This window comes from Scardinius erythrophthalmus (assembly GCF_964197995.2).
Source record: "Scardinius erythrophthalmus genome assembly, chromosome: 10".
Taxonomy (NCBI): domain Eukaryota; kingdom Metazoa; phylum Chordata; class Actinopteri; order Cypriniformes; family Leuciscidae; genus Scardinius; species Scardinius erythrophthalmus.
The window spans coordinates 18,540,384-18,564,058 of NC_138230.1; the positions used below are offsets into that span (position 1 = coordinate 18,540,384).

The 23,675-nt window shown below is 38.0% G+C and overlaps 1 protein-coding gene across 2 annotated transcripts; it reads right to left on the minus strand.

Moving 5' to 3' along the window:
• Nucleotides 1-6,709: 6,709 nt before the first annotated feature.
• mrpl3 (mitochondrial ribosomal protein L3) lies at nucleotides 6,710-23,406 on the minus strand. Of its 2 annotated transcripts, none has more exons than XM_081376415.1 (10): nucleotides 23,116-23,406; nucleotides 22,620-22,801; nucleotides 22,121-22,212; nucleotides 16,827-16,925; nucleotides 16,119-16,218; nucleotides 13,782-13,842; nucleotides 10,020-10,131; nucleotides 7,947-8,024; nucleotides 7,682-7,759; nucleotides 6,710-7,215 (listed from the first exon to the last, which is right to left on the minus strand). In XM_081376415.1, exons 1-10 carry the CDS (start codon nucleotides 23,208-23,210, stop codon nucleotides 7,072-7,074), a joined length of 1,041 nt encoding a protein of 346 aa, XP_081232541.1. In that variant the 5' UTR covers nucleotides 23,211-23,406; the 3' UTR covers nucleotides 6,710-7,071. The 2 variants fall into 2 exon arrangements, with proteins under 2 accessions (XP_081232541.1, XP_081232542.1); XM_081376416.1 differs by having other exon boundaries at nucleotides 6,788-7,215; nucleotides 22,620-22,798; nucleotides 23,116-23,336.
• Between the last annotated feature and the right edge of the window lie 269 nt (nucleotides 23,407-23,675).

Here is a 23,675-nt window from a genome sequence, read left to right on the forward strand (position 1 = left end):
TTTCACCATTACTCACTGTGGAACCATTTAAGCCCACCTTATGTGTTTCAATGAGGAATCCCTCTAAGTGCAAACTTTGATACATTTTCTGAAAGTGTTTAATGATAACATGTCTTTGTGTGCTTTTACCTTACTAACCTTTTACCCTAACCTTACTTACACACAAATTACACATTCATTCAAATGAGATAGAGCCTGTTTTGTCCTAAAGTCCTTTATGTATAACCAGGCATAATTCGGGAGTCAAGCTGAGTTAAGGCTTGTGATTCCAGACATGGAGAGCTCCCAGAGGGACCCTACATTCCCCACAGTCCTGAGCCCCTGGGACTGTTAGGGGGGCCCACTAGGAGCCCCCCTAAGCCCAGAGTATGGAGCCCTAACTCAGCTTGGCTCCCGAGATACACCCGGTCAAACTTCCAGCTACAACTCCAGTCAAGCCAATTTAAGGCTCCAGACCACCGGCTTCTGACTTTATTCCTAAATTATCTTAATTTTATATTCTAAAATGTACATCAACTAATTAATATAATTTCAAATGAGAGATTAATCTTGCATTTTAACAAATGATTTTTCTTATAAACTATGTCAATATCTATGAAAAAAACCTAGACTTAGATTTTGGTGGGCTTAATGGGTACACTTACCCTACCTATTCACATGATTTGTATGCACTAGGTGGCAGCAGCGTATCAGTTTAGTGTTTTGAATAAGGAATTATAATCAGCCAAAAAAAAAAAAAAAAGAGTTCAGCATTTAAAATGTCTGTGTGTAATATAAGTTATGATCTGTTGATTAACTCTCCGAAATACGGGGTACAGAAAATGTAGTTACCTTAAAAATATTAGGTGTAAGAACATTTAAAAGGTATGTAGACTGTATGTAGTTCTCTAAAATGTTTTCTCATACGCATGTTTGTGTCAATATGTCTCTCCATAGATAAAAACTCAAACAGCAGATAATTTATGATGGTGATGAAAGAATATGGCAAGCTTTAAAGATCAAAATACATACACACATACATACAGTACACAGTGAAAGACCACAGGGTGATCGTCTCTCTCTCTCTCTCTCTCTCTCTCTCTCTCTCTCTCTCTCTCTCTCTCTCTCTCTCTCTCTCTCTCTCTCACACACACACACACACACACACACTTAATAGCTCTCTTACACATGGCTGGTCTTGGGCCTTTGTTGCTCAGGTCTTTTGTCCTGCGTCTTTTCCCCTCCAGCTGGTAAAAGACTTATTTTCAGAGCAGAGAAATGTCACCGGTACGTGTAAGAATATGTGTGTGTGCACCGTATATTTCAGTTTGTATGATAGATGGTTTATATAGCAGATATACTTAACCACATGGGAGCTTTGGTAGATAGGCTATAAAACAAGATTTAAGGAGATTTAACCTTAAGGCAATTTATTTAGTTTATTCGTTAACAACTGGAACATTTGCAGCTATGTGGCCTGCAGTAAAGTTTCCTGATGCTTGGTGACGACTGAAAATGAAACTTGCTGCAAGGTCACAGCACACATGATGCGTCTAAAGATCTGTTTGGAGAACAATGTCCCGCTCTTCAAGTCCTTGTTTCTCCAGAGGTGTCTAGAGCACTGGCGCTCTGTATTGATTGTTTAACATCCCACAGTTTTTCCTGAGCGCAAGACCTCCTTTCCTCCCTCTTCTGCGGGGTGGAGTGCTAATCTGCCTGCATGGGGCGGCCATGACATTTACCCAGGAATTATGGGAACATAATAAACTCTTAATCAAAGAGGCAATGACTTCTGCTACGAGAGCAGAGAGAGATGCATCCGAGTGTGAGTAAAACGAAAGAGAGATCTATAGAGTCAAATCTAGACAAAGATGCTGTCACTTTAGAGTTTAACTATGTGAAATATTGATGACTAATTTACATCTCCCGTGTGTGAGACACACGACTAGTTCATTAGCACTATTTTATTTTGATTGGTAGGTTAGACTTTTCATGTTCGTAAGTCTACTTTGGGATGCATTTTTAATTAGTGTGAAATGAGACAATCAAAGGGAAAGAATGACATCCATTTGTAAAGCGAATCGTTTAATGATGCAATCTTCTCAAAATCAGACAGACCTTTAATACAACTGACATGAGCAAAAAGACCACTTCTCGAACAGAAATATCAAGGGATATTCGATGTAAAATATTCAGGCGCTTAGTGGATTCTCTGCGGTGACCATCCAAAAAAAAAAAGTGTATGTATTTTAATGAGTTGAAATCATTTGCCAATAATTAATATGATGTTAATATTTTATATCTCATCACTCATAAGCCCAGCTGGGTCCTGCTTCTGACTAACCAATGACTGACAGCCAGCAGTCTCTCTACCGTAACCATGGTGACACCTGGTCTCTCATGGACTCAAGACTTGGAGACTTTAATTGGAGTTTACTGAACTGAATCAGAGTTCCTAGAATTAGAATGGCTTGAATATATTATAAATTTAAAAGAGAGAGAGAGAGAGACAGAGGAAAAGAAAAGATTTGAATGGGTTAACAAAGCAAGAAAGTTTGAGTGTGCTCAGCTCCATAAGAGGATAATGGAAAGACGGAGGTGTGAGTGGTAACCGGAGAAGATCAAAGGATCAGTTTTCTCTGGAATGGTGGTGGCATTTCTACGCTCGTGACGATTGGATGATGGTGTGCTGGTTTGTAAGGGAAAAAAAACACATTCTTTAATATTAATAGATGCTAATCGCAGAGAGCAGTGCATGCTGGGTAACAGAGAGCACGCAGGCCACAGGACTTCTCCTGGTTGAGGTTAAACCCCCACCGTTTCTCCCAGAGCTTTCTTTCCAGTCATTCACACAGCCTGTTATTTAATAATACGTGGATTTTGGTTTGCTATGAAAGTTGTAGACTATAATCTCACGTGTCTTTCACCTCATTTTTAACATGAGCGGACATGGCCATTTGTAACTTGAAGGTGCAAGGCTTCCGGTGTCACAGAAAAACGGCATACTTCCACATTGCAAAATAAGGTGGATATAATGATCTGAATTTGTGTGTGTGCGGCCTGGTAAAAACTACATAATGGGGACAAAATGTTTCCACAAAGATGGCAATATCTGAAATCCGAAATCCTTGTGGGGACATTTTTTTGGTCCCCATGAGGAAAACAGCTTATAAATCATACTAAGTGATGTTTTTTTAAATTGTAAAAATGGAGAAAGTTTTCTGTGATGGGTAGGTTTAGGATTATGGTTAGTGTAAGGGGATAGAATAGTTTGTACAGTATAAAGATCATTATGTCTATGGAATGTCCCCATAAACATGAAAACGTGTGTGTGTGTGTACACAGCATTCACAGGAACCACTCACACACACCCATGACAATGTCAACTCCAGAGAAGTGTGATTTTGCCAAGTAAGATATGTCCTGGAACAACATTTCTGTCTGAAAATTGTGTCCAATCCCCATCCCTACCCCAAACCATAACCTACCCATAAGTTATCTCTAAAATCAGAGGGAAATGATAGCAGAATAACACTGATGTAGATGCACATGCACCTAACCCTGGTTGTAAGCCTAAACTAGCCTAATGCCCAGGTTTTCACAGACAAGTCTCAAGCCTAGTCCCAGACTAAAATGCATGTTTGAGCTGTTTCAACTGAAAGCAACTTGTACTGATATACCTTAAAATATGTCAGTGCCACTGTTTTGTCTCAAGATGCACATCAGTAATGTTCTTTCTAAGTCACGTTTATAAAAGCTACTTAAATGTCCTAAGAATACTGGCTTAATCGAAGCCCTGTCTATGAAACCAGGCCATAAACTGTAAACCTCAAATCTGATTGGCTGATTGGAATGTCGCTCCAGGATCATCAAAGATGCTGAACTTGATGAAATCACCTGGTGTCTGTGAAATTTGAGAGAGAAAAACTATTCAACCACCACACTTGATGGTTGCTTTTTACTTCATTATCTACACCAAATCATCTATTATAGAAATAATTTCAAACATTTAAGCATAAACCTTCTGATAAATTGGTTTAAGTCTGAGAATATACATTTGCTGAAATGTTGCCAAGTTGACTGGAAGCGTAAATTAAGACGACAAAACATCGTGAGAGGTATGGCTTTGAATTGGATGAAAATGAATATTTTGTCATTGCTTATACATCCTCGTGTCACTTTTTTTTTTTTTGTCCATACAATAAAAATACATATGGGGGCCAATGTTGTTTTGTACCCCATTGACTTTAATTGTTTAGACAAAACAGTTAAAAGTTCCTCAAAATATCTTCTTTATGTTCCACAAAAGAAGTAGTAATACTATTTTTATTTATTTATTTTAAATACATTTTCATTTTTGCTAAACTATCCCTTTTAAACGAGCCATCATTCACTGTTGATGACCTCCTCTGTGGTTTCTAGCACTCTGACCCTTGACACAAATGGACACATCTTTGGCTTGTATATCTCGTTCCATCAGCATCTGGCAGAGATGTGTGTGTATGAGTGTGTATGCAGAGGAGGCGTGCTGTGCTGAGCAGGTGTGGTTACAGGAGGGGGTGTGACCGCTGTGAGGTTCAGTGGAGTGATCAAGAGCGATTTGGGGCGGAAATCTGGAGGGACAGGATGTGTGTGTGTGTTCAGAGGATTAGATTGGGAGATTGGCAAAGCGTTTGGCATTATGCTCTCACTGGGGTCCACGCACACCCCTAGAAACTCTGCAAGGGCGCAGATGTGCCATGCTTAGGGGGGCAGAGCCAGAAAACAACCGAGTGCCGTTCAAGCTTGATAAGACAGTTTTTAGTGCAGTGCTGACATCAGGGAATTCACTCAAGCGATGATGGTACTGAGATTTAAAAAAAACTCTTTGCATTATGTATGTCTACGGGAAGCCCAAAAACATATTACTAGGTCAGGCATCTGACACATGCGTATGTGGGTCTGTTAGGATTTATATGGGTTAAATCTTGATGGATCGCATTATAAGAGCAGTGTGGCATCCGAAGACCCTCGATGTTGTCTTTCTGACAGAAACCGGGTCCCTTGAACAAAGCAGCGCTATCATGTGTCGGTCGCATTTCATAAAACATGAATTGTTATAAATAGACACATAACTAAACGGCCAACATTCACATCTTATCTAAGAAATCCACGCTGACAGTTGTGAATCATGATGGGGAAAAGTAAAAGCAGAAATTAAGACTTGGTTTAAAATGTAATGCACAGTGCAGACGGTAATGACGGTGTCTCCAAACTGTAGTGCAAACAAGCGAACATTTCTGACTGAATAATACATGAACACAATATGCGACAGCTCTGTTATTATGCATGAGGGTCGCAGCTTGTTATCTTTAAGAAAGCACATCTGTTGCCCTCAGACATTCCAGGGCTAATGACTTTGAAACGATTAAAATCTTGTAATTATGGTAAACTGGCAGCTGATTTCCACCATTTTTTTATTTACCAATACAGTGGCCATGTGGCCAAGTCATAGCATGAAGTAATGTTGGTCACTGTATATTTTATAGTTTATAAAAGGCCTATATTGTTTAAGGATAATAATAATAATATATGCACCCTAGTAATTGTATTGTACATATAGTCTGATTTCAAGTAAGCTGCGGCTCTTTTTGGAATGTGGTCCAATTTATATTTAAAAGGCAATACAAGTAATTTAATAAGAAAATAGGTAAAATTCATCTCAATGCAAACTTTTAATTCATGCATTGTTGTTAAAAACATGCTACATAAACACTTTAAAATAAAGGAAAAATAGAAAAATAGGTAAATATATACTATCAGTCAAAATATGATCAGAAATACAGTAAAAGCAGTAATATTATTAAGATATTATCTAAATTAACGTTTTCTATTTTGAGGGTTTAAAATTTGTTTTGTTCCTGTGATGGCAAAGCTGAATCATTCTAATATGCTGATTTGGTGCTCAATATCTATCTATAGTAATTTTACTTTTTAACCAATTAACAGGTTATTACTGTAGAATTTTTTTTACTTTTTCCATTAAAATAAAAATTCCAGTCAAATCACATGTTTAAAAGGTTGTTAGTTTGAGTACCTGTTTGTTTTGTTTGCTGTATTTCCAAAAAATGCCCACTAGCTGTATCTGTTACTATGCTGGTGTGTCTTTAGAAAAAGACAAATATGGGAGAAGAAAACATACATATGAAGTGTTTATACGTGACCTTTCTACAATGCTGTGTAACAAACAGTGTTTGAGGGCTTTGGACTAATGTAGCCACTCCATCCACACACACTCGTTCCCTTCATCAGTCAGTGAGCTTTAACTCATGCAACATTTATGCCTTGATTTATTCCCCTCACTTAGAGAGAGAGGGAGAAATGTCAACCATTGTCAGCATCTATTCATCCCTCCGTCTGAGCCGCCTCCTCCCGCTCTCTTTTCTAATGCACAGAGGTCAGCACAGTGTATCCCATCAGGGTATCCTTACAGAGTTTTGCTGTCAGTTTGATGTATTTGCAACTTTATGTCCATTAAGCAGATTGTCAAATAAGTCCAGAAATGCTGACAACTCTTACATACGCAGTCACAAAAATAAACAACTTATAATAATGAGGTTAAGTAATCAATAAAAGGTTTAGCTCATTTAATTACAGGTGAGCTTCTGAAAAACTATCATATTAGGGGAGTAGATTTATCACATTTATCAAATGTTTTGAACTCACACAAATTGAAATAAGATGAATGTGTGCATGTAGTTTAGTTTAATATTAAGTATTAATGTTGAGTATCTTCTAGTTTTTCCAGAGATTGTCAAATCAAATGTATAACTTTTAGTATTTGTTTAATTCAGTTTTTTAATGCTACAACATACAAGAAATGCAGAGATTTTATCAAACAGGTTTTATTGTTTTAATACACAACTGCGCTTGACACTTTAACATGATCCAGTTGTAACACAGAATGTTTGTACTTGACAAAATCTCGTCTTTAAAAGTCTTTGAGCTCAGCGAGGCTGAATCCACTAGAGATGAAAGACTCTGATTCAAGGGTCACGTCATGCCAGTGTCCTTTAAACCAGCGTAAGCAAGAAGACTTGTGGGATCACAACCTCATTCAGGCATGGGCTCCCCAAACTGGAACATGTCCTCATCGTAGAGGTCTTCAGGGAGCTCTTCGTCTCCATCAGCAAAGAACGTGGGGAACGGCGGGCTCTTGTTCTTCTCAAACCGAGTGGGCAGAACCGTGTCTCTAACCTGATCGAGTGAACGCAAGCACAACGTTTAGACAACTGGACAAGAACATTGCCTCAAGTTTATAATGCCGTTTTTACTACACTCGACTAAGTACTATGATGTCATCATTTGTTGAACAAGTCGCACTTTGAGATCAACTTTCGGTTGAGTGTGTATGCAAGCAGACTCTACGAGACAAAATGCTGACTACATATGGTAGATTCACTTTGCACACACGAACGCTTCTGTGCATTGATATGGATAAATGATTCAGCACGAGTGTGTATTAGCATGCCAAGGTCAGTGCTAGTGTTGGCATGGACAGTACAGTACACAAACCTTTTTAGCTAAATGCTGCTGAAAGTGACGAAGCAGAGAACATAAAAGCAAAGATGGAGAAGGTCCTTCATGAAAAGATATTCTACCTGAGGACAAGTACTTGTTACTTGGCATACTTGGGAGTTTGAGTATGTGTGAGGCGTTTTACCTTAACAATACAGTTGCGGTGACCCGGTACGGAACCGTTGACGTAGAGGACGTTATACTTGGTGTTCACCCTCCATATCTGCCAGAGAAAAGACCTTAGTGAAACTACAAACACTCACACACAATCTTTCACTGTGACACCAGGTGACTTTACATTAGATGCCTCCTAAGCACAAGATATTATGATACAGCAGCTGAGCTTTGAAATTGTGTGTGCTATATCTAAAAGATATAAAAAGGCATTTTGTGCATTCTCGTCGATGTACCTTCAATCCATGAACAGTGTCATATATGTTTCCCATCCTGCCTGGCATCTTCTTTCCTTTGAAAACCTTTGCTGGATCCTGATGGAGAGGAGACAAGTCACTTAACTCATCCATTAACCATTCAAAGAGCACACTGAGGTCACGCTAAACACTCTAGAGACCATACAGGACAGTTACGGCTAGCTGAAATGACTGATATGAAACCTTTGAGAAAGTGCTTCAATATCTGAAAATTTTTAAGAGGGATATATTGTGTTCCTGAGCAAAAAATTCAATCAGTTCCTAGTATCTCTGGGACAAAATTTCCAATCAGGATTGAACGGCAGCTTCCGTTGCAACAGATCCACCCTAGATATTAACATCCAAGATCAACAGGAAAAAAAAAAATAGCGCACATTGATAAATGCATTATGGAAATGTTAGCGCAGATACTGATTATCCATAATTACATATACAAGTATTTTGAAAGCAATATATATCGGCCAATATTAGACATAGATCTACATTTTGATTGCAAAAAAATATACTTTAAGACATCTTTATGCTCTTTAAATGATACCAAAGGTCATATACAGTGGAAAACTGCTTTTAATTTTAAAACAGGTACAACTGCAGAAAACTTAAAGAAATCTTTTTAAAAATCTATACTTATTACTCTATAACTGTTTTAGGCCTATTACAAGATAACTCCTATCTTGAAGTCCCCCTGTAGTCAATAATAGAGATAGATAGATATCAAAAGATTAGTTTTAAGTGCTAAAATGATTGACTACTTCATATATATATAATTTAAAAATAACTGTTTCCTATCTTGAAGTCTGCCTGTAGTCAATTTTATCACTTAAAACCAATCTTTGTTCACCAAAATGGCATATTTAAATGTTTTTTTCCAATTAAAATACATTTTCATGCCTAAAAATTGATTTAATATAACTCTAAACCCTTGCTTCATTTAGTAGACGCTGATCTATGAATATGCAAATTGGCCCCCGCCTCCACTCACTAACACCAGCTCAGAATACCTGATCCACTAGTTCAACTTTAGTGCTACTTTAGTAAGCGCTACACAATAGCAAGTGGAAATACTGGCTTAATTCAGTCATACATGGTTGAACCAGAAACTGATTCATAAGAAGAGGAAGAGTGAATGGTAATGTGTTTTATGTACTGCTCTCTACATCGAACACATAACGGTAATTAATATGATTAGCCTTTGGCTTGACTGTTATCAAACAGCTAAAAATGTGTTGCTAATGTTACAAAAACCATGTCAGACATGACAGTCAGACAGCTGCCTTCTAAAAATCCGCATTATAAACGCTTCGAACAACTCAGAATGTCAGAGGAGAAAGGCATAAAGTTCACCATAACATCGTAATGTACATCATATATATTGCTAAATGTACCTGATTTTTCATATCAACAGGAAAATATACCAGGATAACCTAGCTTCTTTTCAGACCCCCCTGCTTCGCACTCTCAGCATAGTTAATGCTTTGCTAAATACCACCCTGCACATTGACGGGATTGTTTACAACATGTTTGCGTCAAAGAGAACAGGGGCGATTTCAAACTTCTAATTTCAAAGACTCTCTTTGGTAAACTGCAGTTTTAAGGAGCAAATCTTCAGCAATGGTGTCGACTTATGAATTTTCACATGGTGTGTCTTAAAGCATATTAAAAACACCACATTAAAACATATAAACAACATTAAATACATTATTTTCACCACAGGGGGACTTTAAAATATTTTAAAATGTAGTGTATTCCTGTGATGGCAAAGCTGAAGTTTCAGCATCATTACTCTAGTCTTCAGTGTCACATGATCATTCAGAAATCATTCTAATATGCTGATGCCACAAAATATTAATATGTAATGCTTAATATTTTTGTGGATACTTTATTTGAGGATTCTTTGATGAATAGAAAAGTTCAAAAGTTTTGATCAATTAATGCATACTTGCCAAATAAAAGTAATTTCTTTAAAAAAAAAATATCTTACTGACCCCAAACTTTTGAATGGAATTTATTAGCATGAAGTGACACTACAAGTTCAGAAATAAAAGCACTCACCCCTCCCGGCCCCAGAGCGCCTGGCCTCCTGTGCGTTTTAGTTTGTCCATGGGAAGCTGGCTGACCTTTGAACCCCCAACGCTTCATTACTCCCTGAAAACCCTTGCCAATTCTACAATTAAAAAGATCAACAGTGTAATGCCGTAAAGATGTAAAAAGAACGTTCAGTTATTATATGCTGTGTAACAACATAAGAGATATGTGGATGGAGCTGCAGGTAGGCAGGATCTCAGGTGTGAAATAGGGCTGACACAACTCAGATGCTATGATTAATCAAGAGTTCTTTGAAGCAAGGCTCTCTTCAAAAAAGGTGATGGGAGTAATTACTTTCAATGTCAAAATACTTCATTCTTTTCCAGCTTAATATGTAGAAACAAACAGAAGTTCTTTGTGTTTTTACGTGTCAATTATGTAACCACCCTATTTTGCTAAAAATCCATCCACTCCGTTTGTTATTTTTCCCCTTAAATCAGAAAACGTCTCTCAAAATGAGCTGTTCAGGAATGCTAAGCATTGTGACGTCACAATATAACAGGCCCTGGCCACGACTGGCGATGGAATCGGCCCTATTAGCTTAGCCATGTTTATGTCCTCGGTACAGCATTTAACAGCGGCATTCAAGTAAGAAATTGATTCTTATTAAAGCTACTAAAGTTTTTCAATTAAGAGCAGTGAGTGATTTAAGAGCAGTGAGTGATTTTCCGTTTTTCTTTTGTTGTTTAATTCACATTAACAGCATACAGCAGCAGGTGCTGTACATTCAGCGGCAGCCACTTTATACACAGATCTAATATACACATGCGATTTCTTTCCCAGCTGTTTACGTTCACAGACATAACCAACTGTGTTTATGTGAACTGTGTGTATTTGACAGTTTAAGCGCAATAAGATGCGAAAGAGAACTTTGTTTAGTGCTCACACTACACGTTAGGGCTGTCACTTTTGAGAAAAATCAAATTCGAACGGATATCGAATATCAAGCAATGTATTCGAATATATTCACTGCGCTTCATGAAGAGGTTTTCTTTTGCGCGAAAAAGAAGTGTTAAAAGATAGCAGAGTGCATTCATGATTATTAGGCTACCGGTACATAAAAATAATCCTCCTGGCGCCGAGTCTGAGTGAGTAATTTACTCTCTTACCATTGTTCTTTGATTAACATTAATGACACTTTAAGACCAGCCGCTGCGGACAGAGACGCGATCTGACACATTTTCTCACATCTCTACGTTCATTTAAGACTTTATTTAAATAATTTAAGACTGCTCTTATTAGGACACTCGACAAAACGGACATTTGGCATAATTTGTGTTCTGAGGTTTGTTCAAGGCCGAAAGAGAACTCAATACTGACACACGCGTCTTTTCTGTGGGTCATGTGTGTGTAATAGGCAGGAATTATAGCGTGGTCTCTTTAGTCTTGTAGTTATCTTCCGTTTTCGAAACAAGCTGGCTATTATTCGATTGATTTGGTCATGGGCCTACGCTACGATACGGTTAGAGCGGCCGCTACTGGATGAGATGGCAAACAATAAAATAATCATAGACTGTAAAAAATGGGCAAAACATGGCACTTTAAAAACCGGATAGTTTATTTATAGTTCGATTTCGGATATTTAACGTGATGTTCGAATGCATATTCGAATATCGAATAAAAAGTGACAGCCTTACTACACGTGGTGTGACAGCTGGCTTTATATGTGCACGCTTCAGATGTGTGTGCTCAGAAAACCACATACCTGAAGTTTATCCAGATTTTCTTTAAAACGCAAGCAAATAAATAACTTTCATGATGACAAAGAACTGCAATGTCACGTGAGCGTAACGGCAATACAGATGATCAAAAACAAACTTGTTTTGTAAGTTGATGCCCTTTACGATCTGTAAAGGCTTCGCGCTCTTCTGGAAAGCGGGGTGGGGAGCAGCAGCTCATTTGCATTTAAAGATACCTTCCACCCAAAAAGGGGCGATTACAGCATGGTATAATAAATTATCTGTGGGGTAATTTGAACAAACTTCACAGGCACTCTCTGGGGACATTTTTATTATTATTTTTTTTTATGGGGACCTAATAGGTCCCCTTTTAAAAGCACAACTGCACATATTGTAAAGTATTTTTGAGTATGATTCTTTTTCTATTATTCAGATAGAAAAATGACAATGAATTCCTGTGAATTCCCAAGGATAGTTACTGCTGTTTTATCAATGACCTACAGGCTGGAGAAAGTCTCTCTGTGGTTTCTCAAAGGCCTTTCTCACAGATATAATCAAGTGATCAAGTGTAAATCTGTGTAGAAAGGAAATCTCTGGCTGATTTACTGCAGAAAGAGCTGAAGTGACTCTCAGCCGAGCCGACCCTGGCACTCGCTCCCTGAGATTCACACACTCATTATTTGATGAGAAAATGAAACTCTTCAAATTAGATGGATGGAGGAAGGGAGGGGGTAAAAGGGAAAGAGAGAGAGAGAGAGATCAGGCCATTTGGAACAGTAGGATGCACGGCACGCTTCTACAGACTAAAATATCAGTCAATCTTAAAGATTTGTCACGGTTTGAAAAACGCATCTCCCTTTCATATCATTTAAGTCAAGAGTGCAAAAAAACAGTTCTGCCGCAAAACTTGAATTAAAAATTAATCTAAGAATGAGGGGACAATATATGGGGACCTATTTTAACGATCTAAGCGCACAGCGCAAGTGCACTTAGGGCGTGTCCGAATCCACTTTTGCTAGTTTAACGACGGGAAAAATGGTCGGTTGTCCCTATTCTCTTAATGAGTAATGGGTGTGTTTTGGGCGTAACGTGCAAAAAAAACATTCCCTTTAAAAGCCAGTTGCACTTGCACCATGGCGGATTCGCTATTTACATGGCGGAAAGATTGAACGCGCCTTCAGAGAGCAAACGGATTAGCTTGTGCACGAGGTTAAAACATGCAAGCAGACCATCTACTGGAACAAGCCGGATTCCACCATATCTTTATGTACACAATAACAATCTTTTACATAGTAATCCTTTTATTTTTAATAATTGGCATGTCTGTGTGCTGCTGCGCATCCCTGTGTGTGTAATAAGCAGAGTGTACATGCATTGTGGACCCCCCTATAGGCGCACATTACAGATAACGCGCTCTTTAAATAACAAAAAAAAAAAAAAAAAAAAAAAAAAATCCCGCCATTGACTTTAGACCAGGTTTTTGTTGGTCAATGGAGCAGTCCATTTCAGTTGCCTCAAAATAGCAACATGCCAACAATGCGCCTGAACACACCTCGTTTTCAGACCAGCACGCCCATGGGCAAACAAATGGGCGCAAATATATTTGCCATTTAAACAACGTGGCGTAGGACGTGAAAATGATAACTGTGTCGGGCTGAAACTAGCAAAAAACACTTAACGGCTGGCGCCGCATTGCGCCGGGCGTATGATAGGGCCCATGGTGTTGGTTCAATCATCAATGAAACATCATGCATGTTAGTATCATTAAATGGAAATTCAAAAAATAATGGCAGAAATATTTCCCATCTTCCACTGGTTGAGCAGACAAAGAGTCCTATCCCAAACTCACGCCACTGGTTGAGCCAATGTTACAATGCTGGGCTGGTCAAACAAACAGTCATTTTTTGATCGAGCCACATTGTTTAAAGGTCAGATGAATCTACAAATGGATTATTTATGGTTTTATAGTCTCTACATATTAAGCTGGAATATATGAGAAAATGACATCACAACTTAAAAGGTGCTCTGTGCGCGTTTATATTTGACTCACGTTTTCGCTGTGACGTCCACATATTGTCCTGGACGGAAGTGAGCTGCATAGAGAGGAGTGCCTAGATAAAACAAAACAAAATACAAAACATAAAAACACGAACACCTAATGTCATATGGTTTAAAACACAAACATCATAAGGTTTATTCACTCAAACGTGTAATTATACTGCTGAAACAACTTTATTCTTTATCCGGTAAAAGTAAAGACTTCTGACAGGTGACTTTAATTCCAGTTCACATGGCTACTAAAAAACGACAGCCTGACGAGTTATTTGTTGAGGTCAATTTGTAAAGAAAGACTACACGCCTGCGCATATACAGTGGGGAGAACAAGTATTTGATACACTGCCGATTTTGCAGATTTTCCTACTTACAAAGCATGTAGAGGTCTGTAATTTTTATCATAGGTACATTTCAACTGTGAGAGACGGAATCTAAAACAAAAATCCAGAAAATCACATTGTATGATTTTTAAATAATTAATTTGCATTTTATTGCATGACATAAGTATTTGATCACCTACCAACCAGTAAGAATTCCGGCTCTCACAGACCTGTTAGTTTTTCTTTAAGAAGCCCTCCTGTTCTCCACTCATTACCTGTATTAACTGCACCTGTTTGAACTTGTTACCTGTATAAAAGACCTGTCCACACACTCAATCAAACAGACTCCAACCTCTCCACAATGCCCAAGACCAGAGAGCTGTGTAAGGACATCAGGGATAAAATTGTAGACCTGCACAAGACAATAGGCAAGCAGCTTGGTGAGAAGGCAACAACTGTTGGCGCAATTATTAGAAAATGGAAGAAGTTCAAGATGACGGTCAATCTCCCTCGGTCTGGGGCACCATGCAAGATCTCACCTCGTGGGGCATCAATGATCATGAGGAAGGTGAGGGATCAGCCCAGAACTACACGGCAGGACCTGGTCAATGACCTGAAGAGGCTGGGACCACAGTCTCAAAGAAAACCATTAGTAACACACTACGCCGTCATGGATTAAAATCCTGCAGCGCACGCAAGGTCCCCCTGCTCAAGCTACCGCATGTCAAGGCCCGTCTGAAGTTTGCCAATGACCATCTGGATGATCCAGAGGAGGAATGGGAGAAGGTCATGTGGTCTGATGAGACAAAAATAGAGCTTTTTGGTCTAAACTCCACTCGTCGTGTTTGAAGGAAGAAGAAAGATGAGTACAACCCCAAGAACACCATCCCAACCATGAAGCATGGAGGTGGAAACAACATTCTTCGGGGATGCTTTTATGCAAAGGGGACAGGGCGACTGCACCGTATTGAGGGGAGGATGGATGGGGCCATGTATTGTGAGATCTTGGCCAACAACCTCCTTCCCTCAGTAAGAGCATTGAAGATGGGTCGAGGCTGGGTCTTCCAGCATGACAACGACCCGAAACACACAGCCAGGGCAACTAAGGAGTGGCTCCGTAAGAAGCATCTCAAAGTCCTGCAGTGGCCTAGCCAGTCTCCAGACCTGAACCCTAGAAAATCTTTGGAGGGAGCTGAAAGTCCGTATTGCCCAGCGACAGCCCCGAAACCTGAAGGATCTGGAGAAAGTCTGTATGGAGGAGTGGGCCAAAATCCCTGCTGCAGTGTGTGCAAACCTGGTCAAGAACTACAGGAAACATATGATCTCTGTAATTGCAAACAAAGGCTTCTGTACCAAATATTAAGTTCTGCTTTTCTGATGTATCAAATACTTATGTCATGCAATAAAATGCAAATTAATTACTTAAAAATCATACAATGTGATTTTCTGGATTTTTGTCACTCACATTTGAAGAGTACCTATGATAAAAATTACAGACTTCTACATGCTTTGTAAGTGGGAAAACCTGCAAAATCGGCAGTGTATCAAATACTTGTTCTCCCCACTGTATATATTCAAATGCGCATACCTATAGACTAAACACATAATACGCATGTGTCAGCGTTTTCACAGGTTCACGTTTTTGAAGTTTGCGAGATAACTTTTTTTTTTCAAAATGTTTCAAGGCTTGTACCTTGGAACCTATTTCAAGGTTTGCGTTCTCGAGTCACCAGGCACCGTTGTTGTGCAAGTGAGCGGGCCAGAGCGCGTTAAGGGTTTTCTGTAAAAACGGTGTCGTGTAAGCGGCCCCTAAGTTAATGACTAATGATCTTTGCAAAGGAAGTGAATCGATCAAAACTAACTTTAGCTGGACAATAACTTTATTCTAGAGCTGCTATAAATCCAAAACAATCTCTGTTACTTTAATTTCCTATTATTACTGTAAAGCTGCTTTGAAACAATCTATATTGTTAAAAGCGCTATATAAAGAAGGTGACTTGACTTGATTTTACCTGGTTTGATGATGCTGTTGTCTGACACACAAAATGTGGTGAGTTTCTGTTTGGGAGGAACTCCTGCATTCCGGAAAATCTCTAAATATCCCTCTGGCCTCTGAGGGAAAGACAGAAAGACTTTCAGTTGCTTCAAGTGATTTACTAACTTACATAATCCTTAAAAAGGAGAAAAGGTGAAGAAAAAGAGAATACATTAAACCTAAACTGCTCTACTGTGTTTTGGGAGATGACTGACTGCAAAGAGACTGAAAGCTCAGACTAAAGGTCAGGACAATTGACAATTACACTTCAAGCAGCACTTGGTGGCAGATGTCAAATATAGACAGATGACACACAGACACACACTAGCTTACTGACAAAAAAAAATAAAAAAAAGTGACACAGAGCAAAGTTTTTTTTTTCATTACAATCTCCATAGAATTATATTTTAGATGTTTCTTTCCCCTAACATGTGCGCGCACACACACACACACACACACACAAATAAAGGTGACCTCTGTATCTACTACTCAGTAATTTCTCTCCAGGAGCTCTTCAGGTCTTATTATACTTCCTCTCCACAGAAACAGAACAGCTCTAGTCTATTATCATGTTCCACCTCAGAGAGGACGAGGATCGCCAGAAAGGTGAAGAAACAAGAGTTCGTTATGAGTGTGTGGATAAGATCAGTCTTATTGAAAAACGTTAAAGACATTTCTAACTCACGTGAAACGGAGAGACGTTTTTTCCACCCACGATCAGAGCTGCTGTCTTCCCATTATACTCTTCCTTTGATAGATATTTCACCACATGACAGTCCTGCACCTGAGAGAGAGATTTGGGTGTGATAAAAATATAAACAGACTAGTATCAAGGTAAAATAAAAATAAAGTTTAAAAATGTAATTTGATAGTTAATCTCATAACAATCAATAAACTTTCATCTGATTTTTAAGACACTACACAGCATGAATGCCAGAGAAACTTCTGATGAGAGTTTTTGAATCTTAATTAACCATACTATGTAAAGTCTTTTTATGTTTCAAATTATTCAAATTTTTTATTAGATTTGTTATTAATGTGTGTGTGTGTGTGTATATATATATATATATATATATATATAGTACTGTGCAAAAGTCTTATGCACGTTAGCATTTTCACCCACCAAAAAAAGGTTAAGCCTTTTATTTATACCTTTTGCTGCAGAGTGTCAGTAGGAAATATCAGTTTACATTTGCAAACAAGAACTGCAGCAACGACTCTTGAAGAAAACGACCTGCAAAGCTACTTGAAAAACTATGCGCAAGGGTGGCCAGACCAAATATTGATTTGATTTAGTTAATATAAGTTAATTCATAAATAAATTCTATTTATGACATTATCTTTGAAAGCATTCACACTTCACAGCATACTACAGCACTACACAAGTGCCGAAAACTTTTTACAGTACTGTAGCTTTGCAACTAGGTTTCTTCAACGTTGCCGCAGTTCTTTTGGATTTAGTCTGTCTCAGTTTCTTCTCAGTTTCTTCAGACGGACTCAATGATGGTGAGTTTAGATCTCTGAGTGGAACATATTGGCTTGTGCAAACAAAAATCTCACTGGACTATTACAATTAATGTCAAAAAGGAAGTCTGGAAATGTAAACTGATGTTTTCTATTGGAACACTACAGCAAAAGATATATATACATACATTTTTTTTTTAACTACTAACATGCCCAAGTCTTCTGCACAGTAATGTCTATATTAAAACACACATGCATACATATTTGACTTACTGTTTTAGGTGAGGAATATGAGGTTAGAATTGTAGCATTATTCCAAATAAATAGATTAAGATCCACAAATAAATGTAAAAAATGTCACAATAATAAATAAAATTCACAAATAGATAAAATGAGATTTGCAAATAATTTTTTTTTTTACAAATGTGTTTTGTGTCACAAAAAAAACTCTGCCTGGCATTCATTTGTGTGCTTTCTGTGCATTTGTAGATCCCGCACACTTATGTTGATTTCGAAACACTTCTAGCATCAAGACAAATACACAAAGAAGTGGACTCCACCCACTGTTTACTCAAGCCAATAAGATAACGCCCCATTGCGTTGACCAATCATAGCACGCTCTCGCTACAACCAATCACGTTTGGCTTTACACTCTGTGCAGGAACAGATTCATTTTGCACCACTGAAAGGAACAGTATTCTATGGGTGCTTTGTTCAAACTGAGCTGAAGTGCTATTTGTGTGGTTAAAAGACCCCGTTTCCAAAAGATTATTGGAGTTTAAGGCTTCTTTATATTTCATCAGAATCAGCGAATCAGGATAAACTCAGGATTATACACAAATTATGATCATTCACAGATCCTGAGCATCATGATCAGTGAAACCCTCTCTACACCGGACGCAAGCATCACCGGGTGATGTTACAGTATGAGTCTCGCTGCAGCTGTACTTGAGTTTTGTTAGTGTATAATGTATGTTGTGTGACAGTAATTTCACCTAATACACAAACTCAAAGTATCAGTATAGTTTTATTGGTTTATAGTTTTATGCCATGTCAGCATCTGTGGCGATCTTCATGACAAAAACTGAATTATAAAAATACAAGAGTTACATATACACAATAAAAATAAAAACCAAGCAACACAAACTCACATGTTTATCACGAGGTTGAATGAGTTATTCATTAGTCAGCTACTTATTAATGCTTTTCTGTTCTATCTTGAATAACGTGACGTTCCCATAACAGAGATGTCAAGTGTTGTTTTTCTGGCCTTTTCAAAGGCTCATAAAATATAATACTGTACCTTGGCTTGATACTAGGGGTGTAACGATATTCAAACCGAACCGAAAAACCGCGATACAACAGCCACGGTTCGAACCGCGATACTCTCATGTCGAACCGAACGTGCCCCGCCCCCTGCTCCCAACTCTCACTTCACTTTGTCACAAAACTATTTTTTCTTCCTTGACATTTGATTAAATAGTAATTAATGAATACACTTTAAACAACTAATAAGAGCTGTAGTTTTAATAAATATTATTATAATATTATTTACTAAATAAAGTGCATGTCACGTGATTTGGGTGATCGATCACGCTCGGGAGTTTACATACGCACTTCAGGATGGCAACTCCGCGCCATGGCATATTGTGATTGAAGACCCTGCGGTCACAACCACGGACTGATATTGATACAGCAGCAACAGCAGCAGTGCTGATCACGAATCTTGAGAATGATCATTGACACCTGTCATCATCCAATATGATGACATATCACAGCTTTTTTTAATCATTGTTTGATTTGCGAACATAATCCTTTGCCGTCTGGCCGCTTCCGCTTCAAGCCGGACTCGTCTCGCGCTAACGGTAATTTCCTTTCACTGTCCACGTTTTGATTTCGGCAAATCACTTTTGGCGAATGCAAACAACGTGATTATTGTTCATGAGTCCAACATCCAGCCACGCAAGAAAACATGTAATCTACCTGAGGGAATAATATGCTCACAAAACATTTCTGATTATTATTTGTTTAAAACGGTTTTATTTCCCCCCCCCCAGGATTCTTTGATGAATGTAAAGATTATAAGATATTTATTTGAAATAGAAAGCTTGTGTAACACTATAAATGAACTGTCACTTTTGATTAATGTAATGCATCCTTGCTGAATAAAAGTAGGCAATTACTTTCTTTAATTACTTTCCCCAAAAAATAATCTTAACCTCAAACTTTTGAACTGTAGGCCTATGTATAATGTTAAAAAAGCTTTCCATTTCAGATAAATGCGGTTATTTTGAATGGTGGTTTGTTTGTAATGTGACATATTTTTTGTATGACATTAAAATTATTTTTAGAATTAGATTGAACATAAATAGGTTAAGCAATACAAATGTGTTTGTCTGATAACCTTTTAAACATAGCCTATACTTAACTACAGTTTGCAGACACTGAAATTATGTAGATTGTGCGATACAGTAAATATTTTGAGTGTCCCTCATTTTCCTATAAAGAACCACAATTGTCCCACATTTTACTTTTCTGAAGTTGGCAACCCTACTCAGGTGTGCAGTTTATTTCTGACTAGTCAGTGGAGACATTTAGGCTATTTCATTTTAGTTAACTCAGGTGTGCTAACTGCTCTAAAGAAAACATGAAGCCAATGTATAAAATGAATAAAGTTAAGTTAAATTATTGTTGTTGTTGTTGTTTTTATTAAGTTTAAAGTGACTCTAGTGTTATTATTGCTGGTGGTGCCCTGCCATGAACCCTGCCCCCACAGCAAACAGAACCGAACCGAACCGTGGCTCCAAAACCGTGATATGAACCGAACCGTGGCATTGGTGTATCGTTACACCCCTACTTGATACACATCTTTTTTAAACATCTGATCAAAGTTATTTCAGGGCAGGCCCGCAAAAGCAAATTTTGCAAATCGTGATTGGTTGGAGAGAGAGCGGGCAATGATTGGTCAGAGCAATAGAGCTGGTAAGTCCCGCCCATCCGTAAAACCCCCCTGGACCTCTAGGTTGAAAAACCGTCAATGCAAGTGAATGGGAGAAAATAATTATTTTCTGGTCCCGTTTGAATTGTGCCATGAATGTGAACATATGTTATCTGTGAATTTTTTATATAATTTTTCATGTTACGAGTTTGACAGTATATTGTATGATTCTTCGGCTAGCAGTTGTGGAAAGGACATAACGAGAAAGACTACATGTCGCCTATGTGACGTCAACCCCATAAAGTTGACTTACCCGTGGTTTTCGCCAACCTCAACGATTTTGTCCTCTCCCTGAAAGAAGGCGGTGAAGTGCACCAAAGTCACAGCCATGTTTAGCGGGATCTGTGAGCTAGTGTCCGTGTGCTAGTGGTGTTGACGTTTCAAACGCGTCGAAAGCAGCGAAGAGTTGTAGTCTTGTAGTCAAGAGTTGAGCAAAACTCAAACGGGACCAGAAAATAATTCTTTTCTCCCATTCACTTGCATTGACGATTTTTCAACCTAGAGGTCCAGGGGGATTAGCGGAAGGGGCGGGACTTACCAGCTCTATGGGGCCGTTATCGGATTGGCTTAAGTAGACGGTGGGTGGAGTCCACTTATTTGTCTGCACGTCTTGACGCTAGAAGTGTTTCAAAATCCACAAATGCATGCAGGGATCAACAAATGCACAGGAAACAATGAATACAAATGAATCCCAGGCAGAGTAGTGTTTGTGACATAAAACATATTTACATTTACATTTATTCATTTAGCAGATGCTTTTATCCAAAGTGACTTACAAATGAGAACAACAGAAGCAGTTAAACCAACAATAGGACAACAATATGCAAGTGCTATGACCCTTCCCAGTTTAATCTAACCCAGTACGTGTACTTTTTTTTATATAAATAAAGATAATAGATATGTAATAGAAGATAAAGTGTTAGTATTAATGGATCAAGTGTTGCCGAAAAAGATGTGTCTTCAGCCTTACTTGAAAATGGTCACGGAGGTCTGAAGTAATGAGTTTAGATAAAAGGGAGTAGACCCAGTGGTTGTTCTGTAGGCAAACGTCGCACAATTTTGTGAGGAGAGGAGTGACATGTGCTCTCTTCGACTCGTTAAAGACCACTCTACCTGCAGCATTCTGGATCAGTTGCAGAGGTTTGACTTGCTAGGAGAGCATTACAATAGTTTGTAAATATTGTTTTGTTTGCAAATCTCATTTTATTAATTTGTGAATTTTATAAATTTTTGTGAAACACTACATTTTTTGTGGATATTATAAATCTATTTATTTGTGAATAGATTAATATAAGAAATATAAGTGCATTCATTTTACAATAATACAATTTAATTTCTTCCCTTTCACTTAGCAATGCAATGGCTTTTAAACCTGAAAACTGAGGGAAAACTTTTGTGTTTCTCTGTACAATTGATTTTTTTTTTTTTTTTTTTTTTTACATCTTATACATACAAGATCTATAGCAGTGACGTCATCTCCTCCTCTGTAATAAAGTGATGAACTTGATCCTGTTTACCTGTAGCATGGTAACCACATGTCTCTCTCCAGATTTGGTCCACACAGGCATCATTCCGAGTTTGACGGCCACAAGACCGACTCTCCGACTCCCTAAGGAGATGCAGATTACAAATCAATACAACCACAAAAACTGAAGTATCAATCAAGCATCAGTGTAAACAATCCTGCAGGCTGCATCCTCTAGGACCAGAGAGGAAATGACAACCACATAAGACTTCTTGTGTTGTGACCCAAGTCAAGTATTTGAGTTTATTGCCATATCAGCATCACGGCTATTACATGGCAGATACATATTTAACATCATGATATCACAAATACAATATAATGAAAACAAACATTTTAGAAAATTCTACTTGAATAAAAAACCCAAACCAAAATGTACAATGCGAGTACAATTCTATAAAATAATCTTTAAATGTGCCTGTGCTAAAAATATTTTTTTAAGTTTTATGCTATAAATAAGTCCTTAAAAGTTTGTGCGATGTGACCTGACCCACCTTCCACCCACTCATGTCTGGGCCAGGGTTCATCCTTGAGGGGGTTGAGTTTGTATGCGGTCAGTTGTTGGTATTCTTCTGTAATAATCTTCTTCAGAAACGAAGCATTATCTTCTGTGAGGTGTTCATCCCACCATGTGTTCGTCCGATGCGTCCTTACACAATGAATGACAGGAGTTCTGCTGAGATATAAACACACAAAAAAAGTGGCATGATGGTAACTGTCACGCTTTTTACGTAAATATCACGTTAAAAAGTGATACAACTGACAGTGAGACTACATAAAATTGTTAAATGTGATCCTACTTACCAATACACCTATATAATAAGATTTGCTTTATATGCACAGTTCAAACTCAAAATTATTGATATCAAATTATTAATCGAGTATATGGTATATGTGAGATTTACACGATCTTGATTTAGGGATTATATTCTTTTATGATAACATTCTGGGTTTTTTTTCCGTTAGTAACTGTTAACTGTAATCAAATACCTCTGCAGCGCTGCTCCAGTTCGGCAAACGATTACTGGCGCTCCTCTTAGCAAACCATCAGCAAGACTAATAAATCTACACGTCAACGCTGTCATTTTTATTATTTACAAAATTATCGTACAACACACAACAGCTCAAATTATTCAGCTCGATCCCATCACTGTACTCAAAATGACAGTCTCGTGCTTGTCCTGCAGTAGAATGTCATTCCTTCAACTTCCGGTGTTACACGGAAATACGGTCGCTGGTTTCTCCTGCGTCAAAATATTGTTCCTCTAAATTATTAGTACCCTGAGCACTCAGTAGAGTGTTATTTTTTGCTGTTGTTGAAAGCAAAATAATAATTGGGTTTATCATTTACAGGTCTGTTGTAATTTCTTAGTACTTACCAGCCTAAACGTGTTTGTTGGTCTCTCAGTATGATCTGTTGATTTAAAACAATAAAATGTGGTTAATAGGCTAGATTCTGCAACACCAACCAAACTTCAAAATAACATACAATAAAGAAGTAGGCTAATCATGTGATATTATTTTAAATTGTATAATAAAATAAATTGTTT

What these genes read in the sequence shown, in the direction of transcription:
- mrpl3 (XM_081376415.1), bottom strand. Translation starts at nt 23,210, where the DNA reads ATGACAGCGTTGACGTGTAGATTTATTAGTCTTGCTGATGGTTTGCTA. An exon ending in GCGCTCTGGGGCCGGGAGGG is followed by an intron (nt 8,025 to 10,019) that starts GTGAGTGCTTTT and finishes CCTCTCCATCAG; the next exon opens with GATCCAGCAAAGGTTTTCAA. An exon ending in ACACTGTTCATGGATTGAAG is followed by an intron (nt 7,760 to 7,946) that starts GTACATCGACGA and finishes TTTCTCTGGCAG; the next exon opens with ATATGGAGGGTGAACACCAA.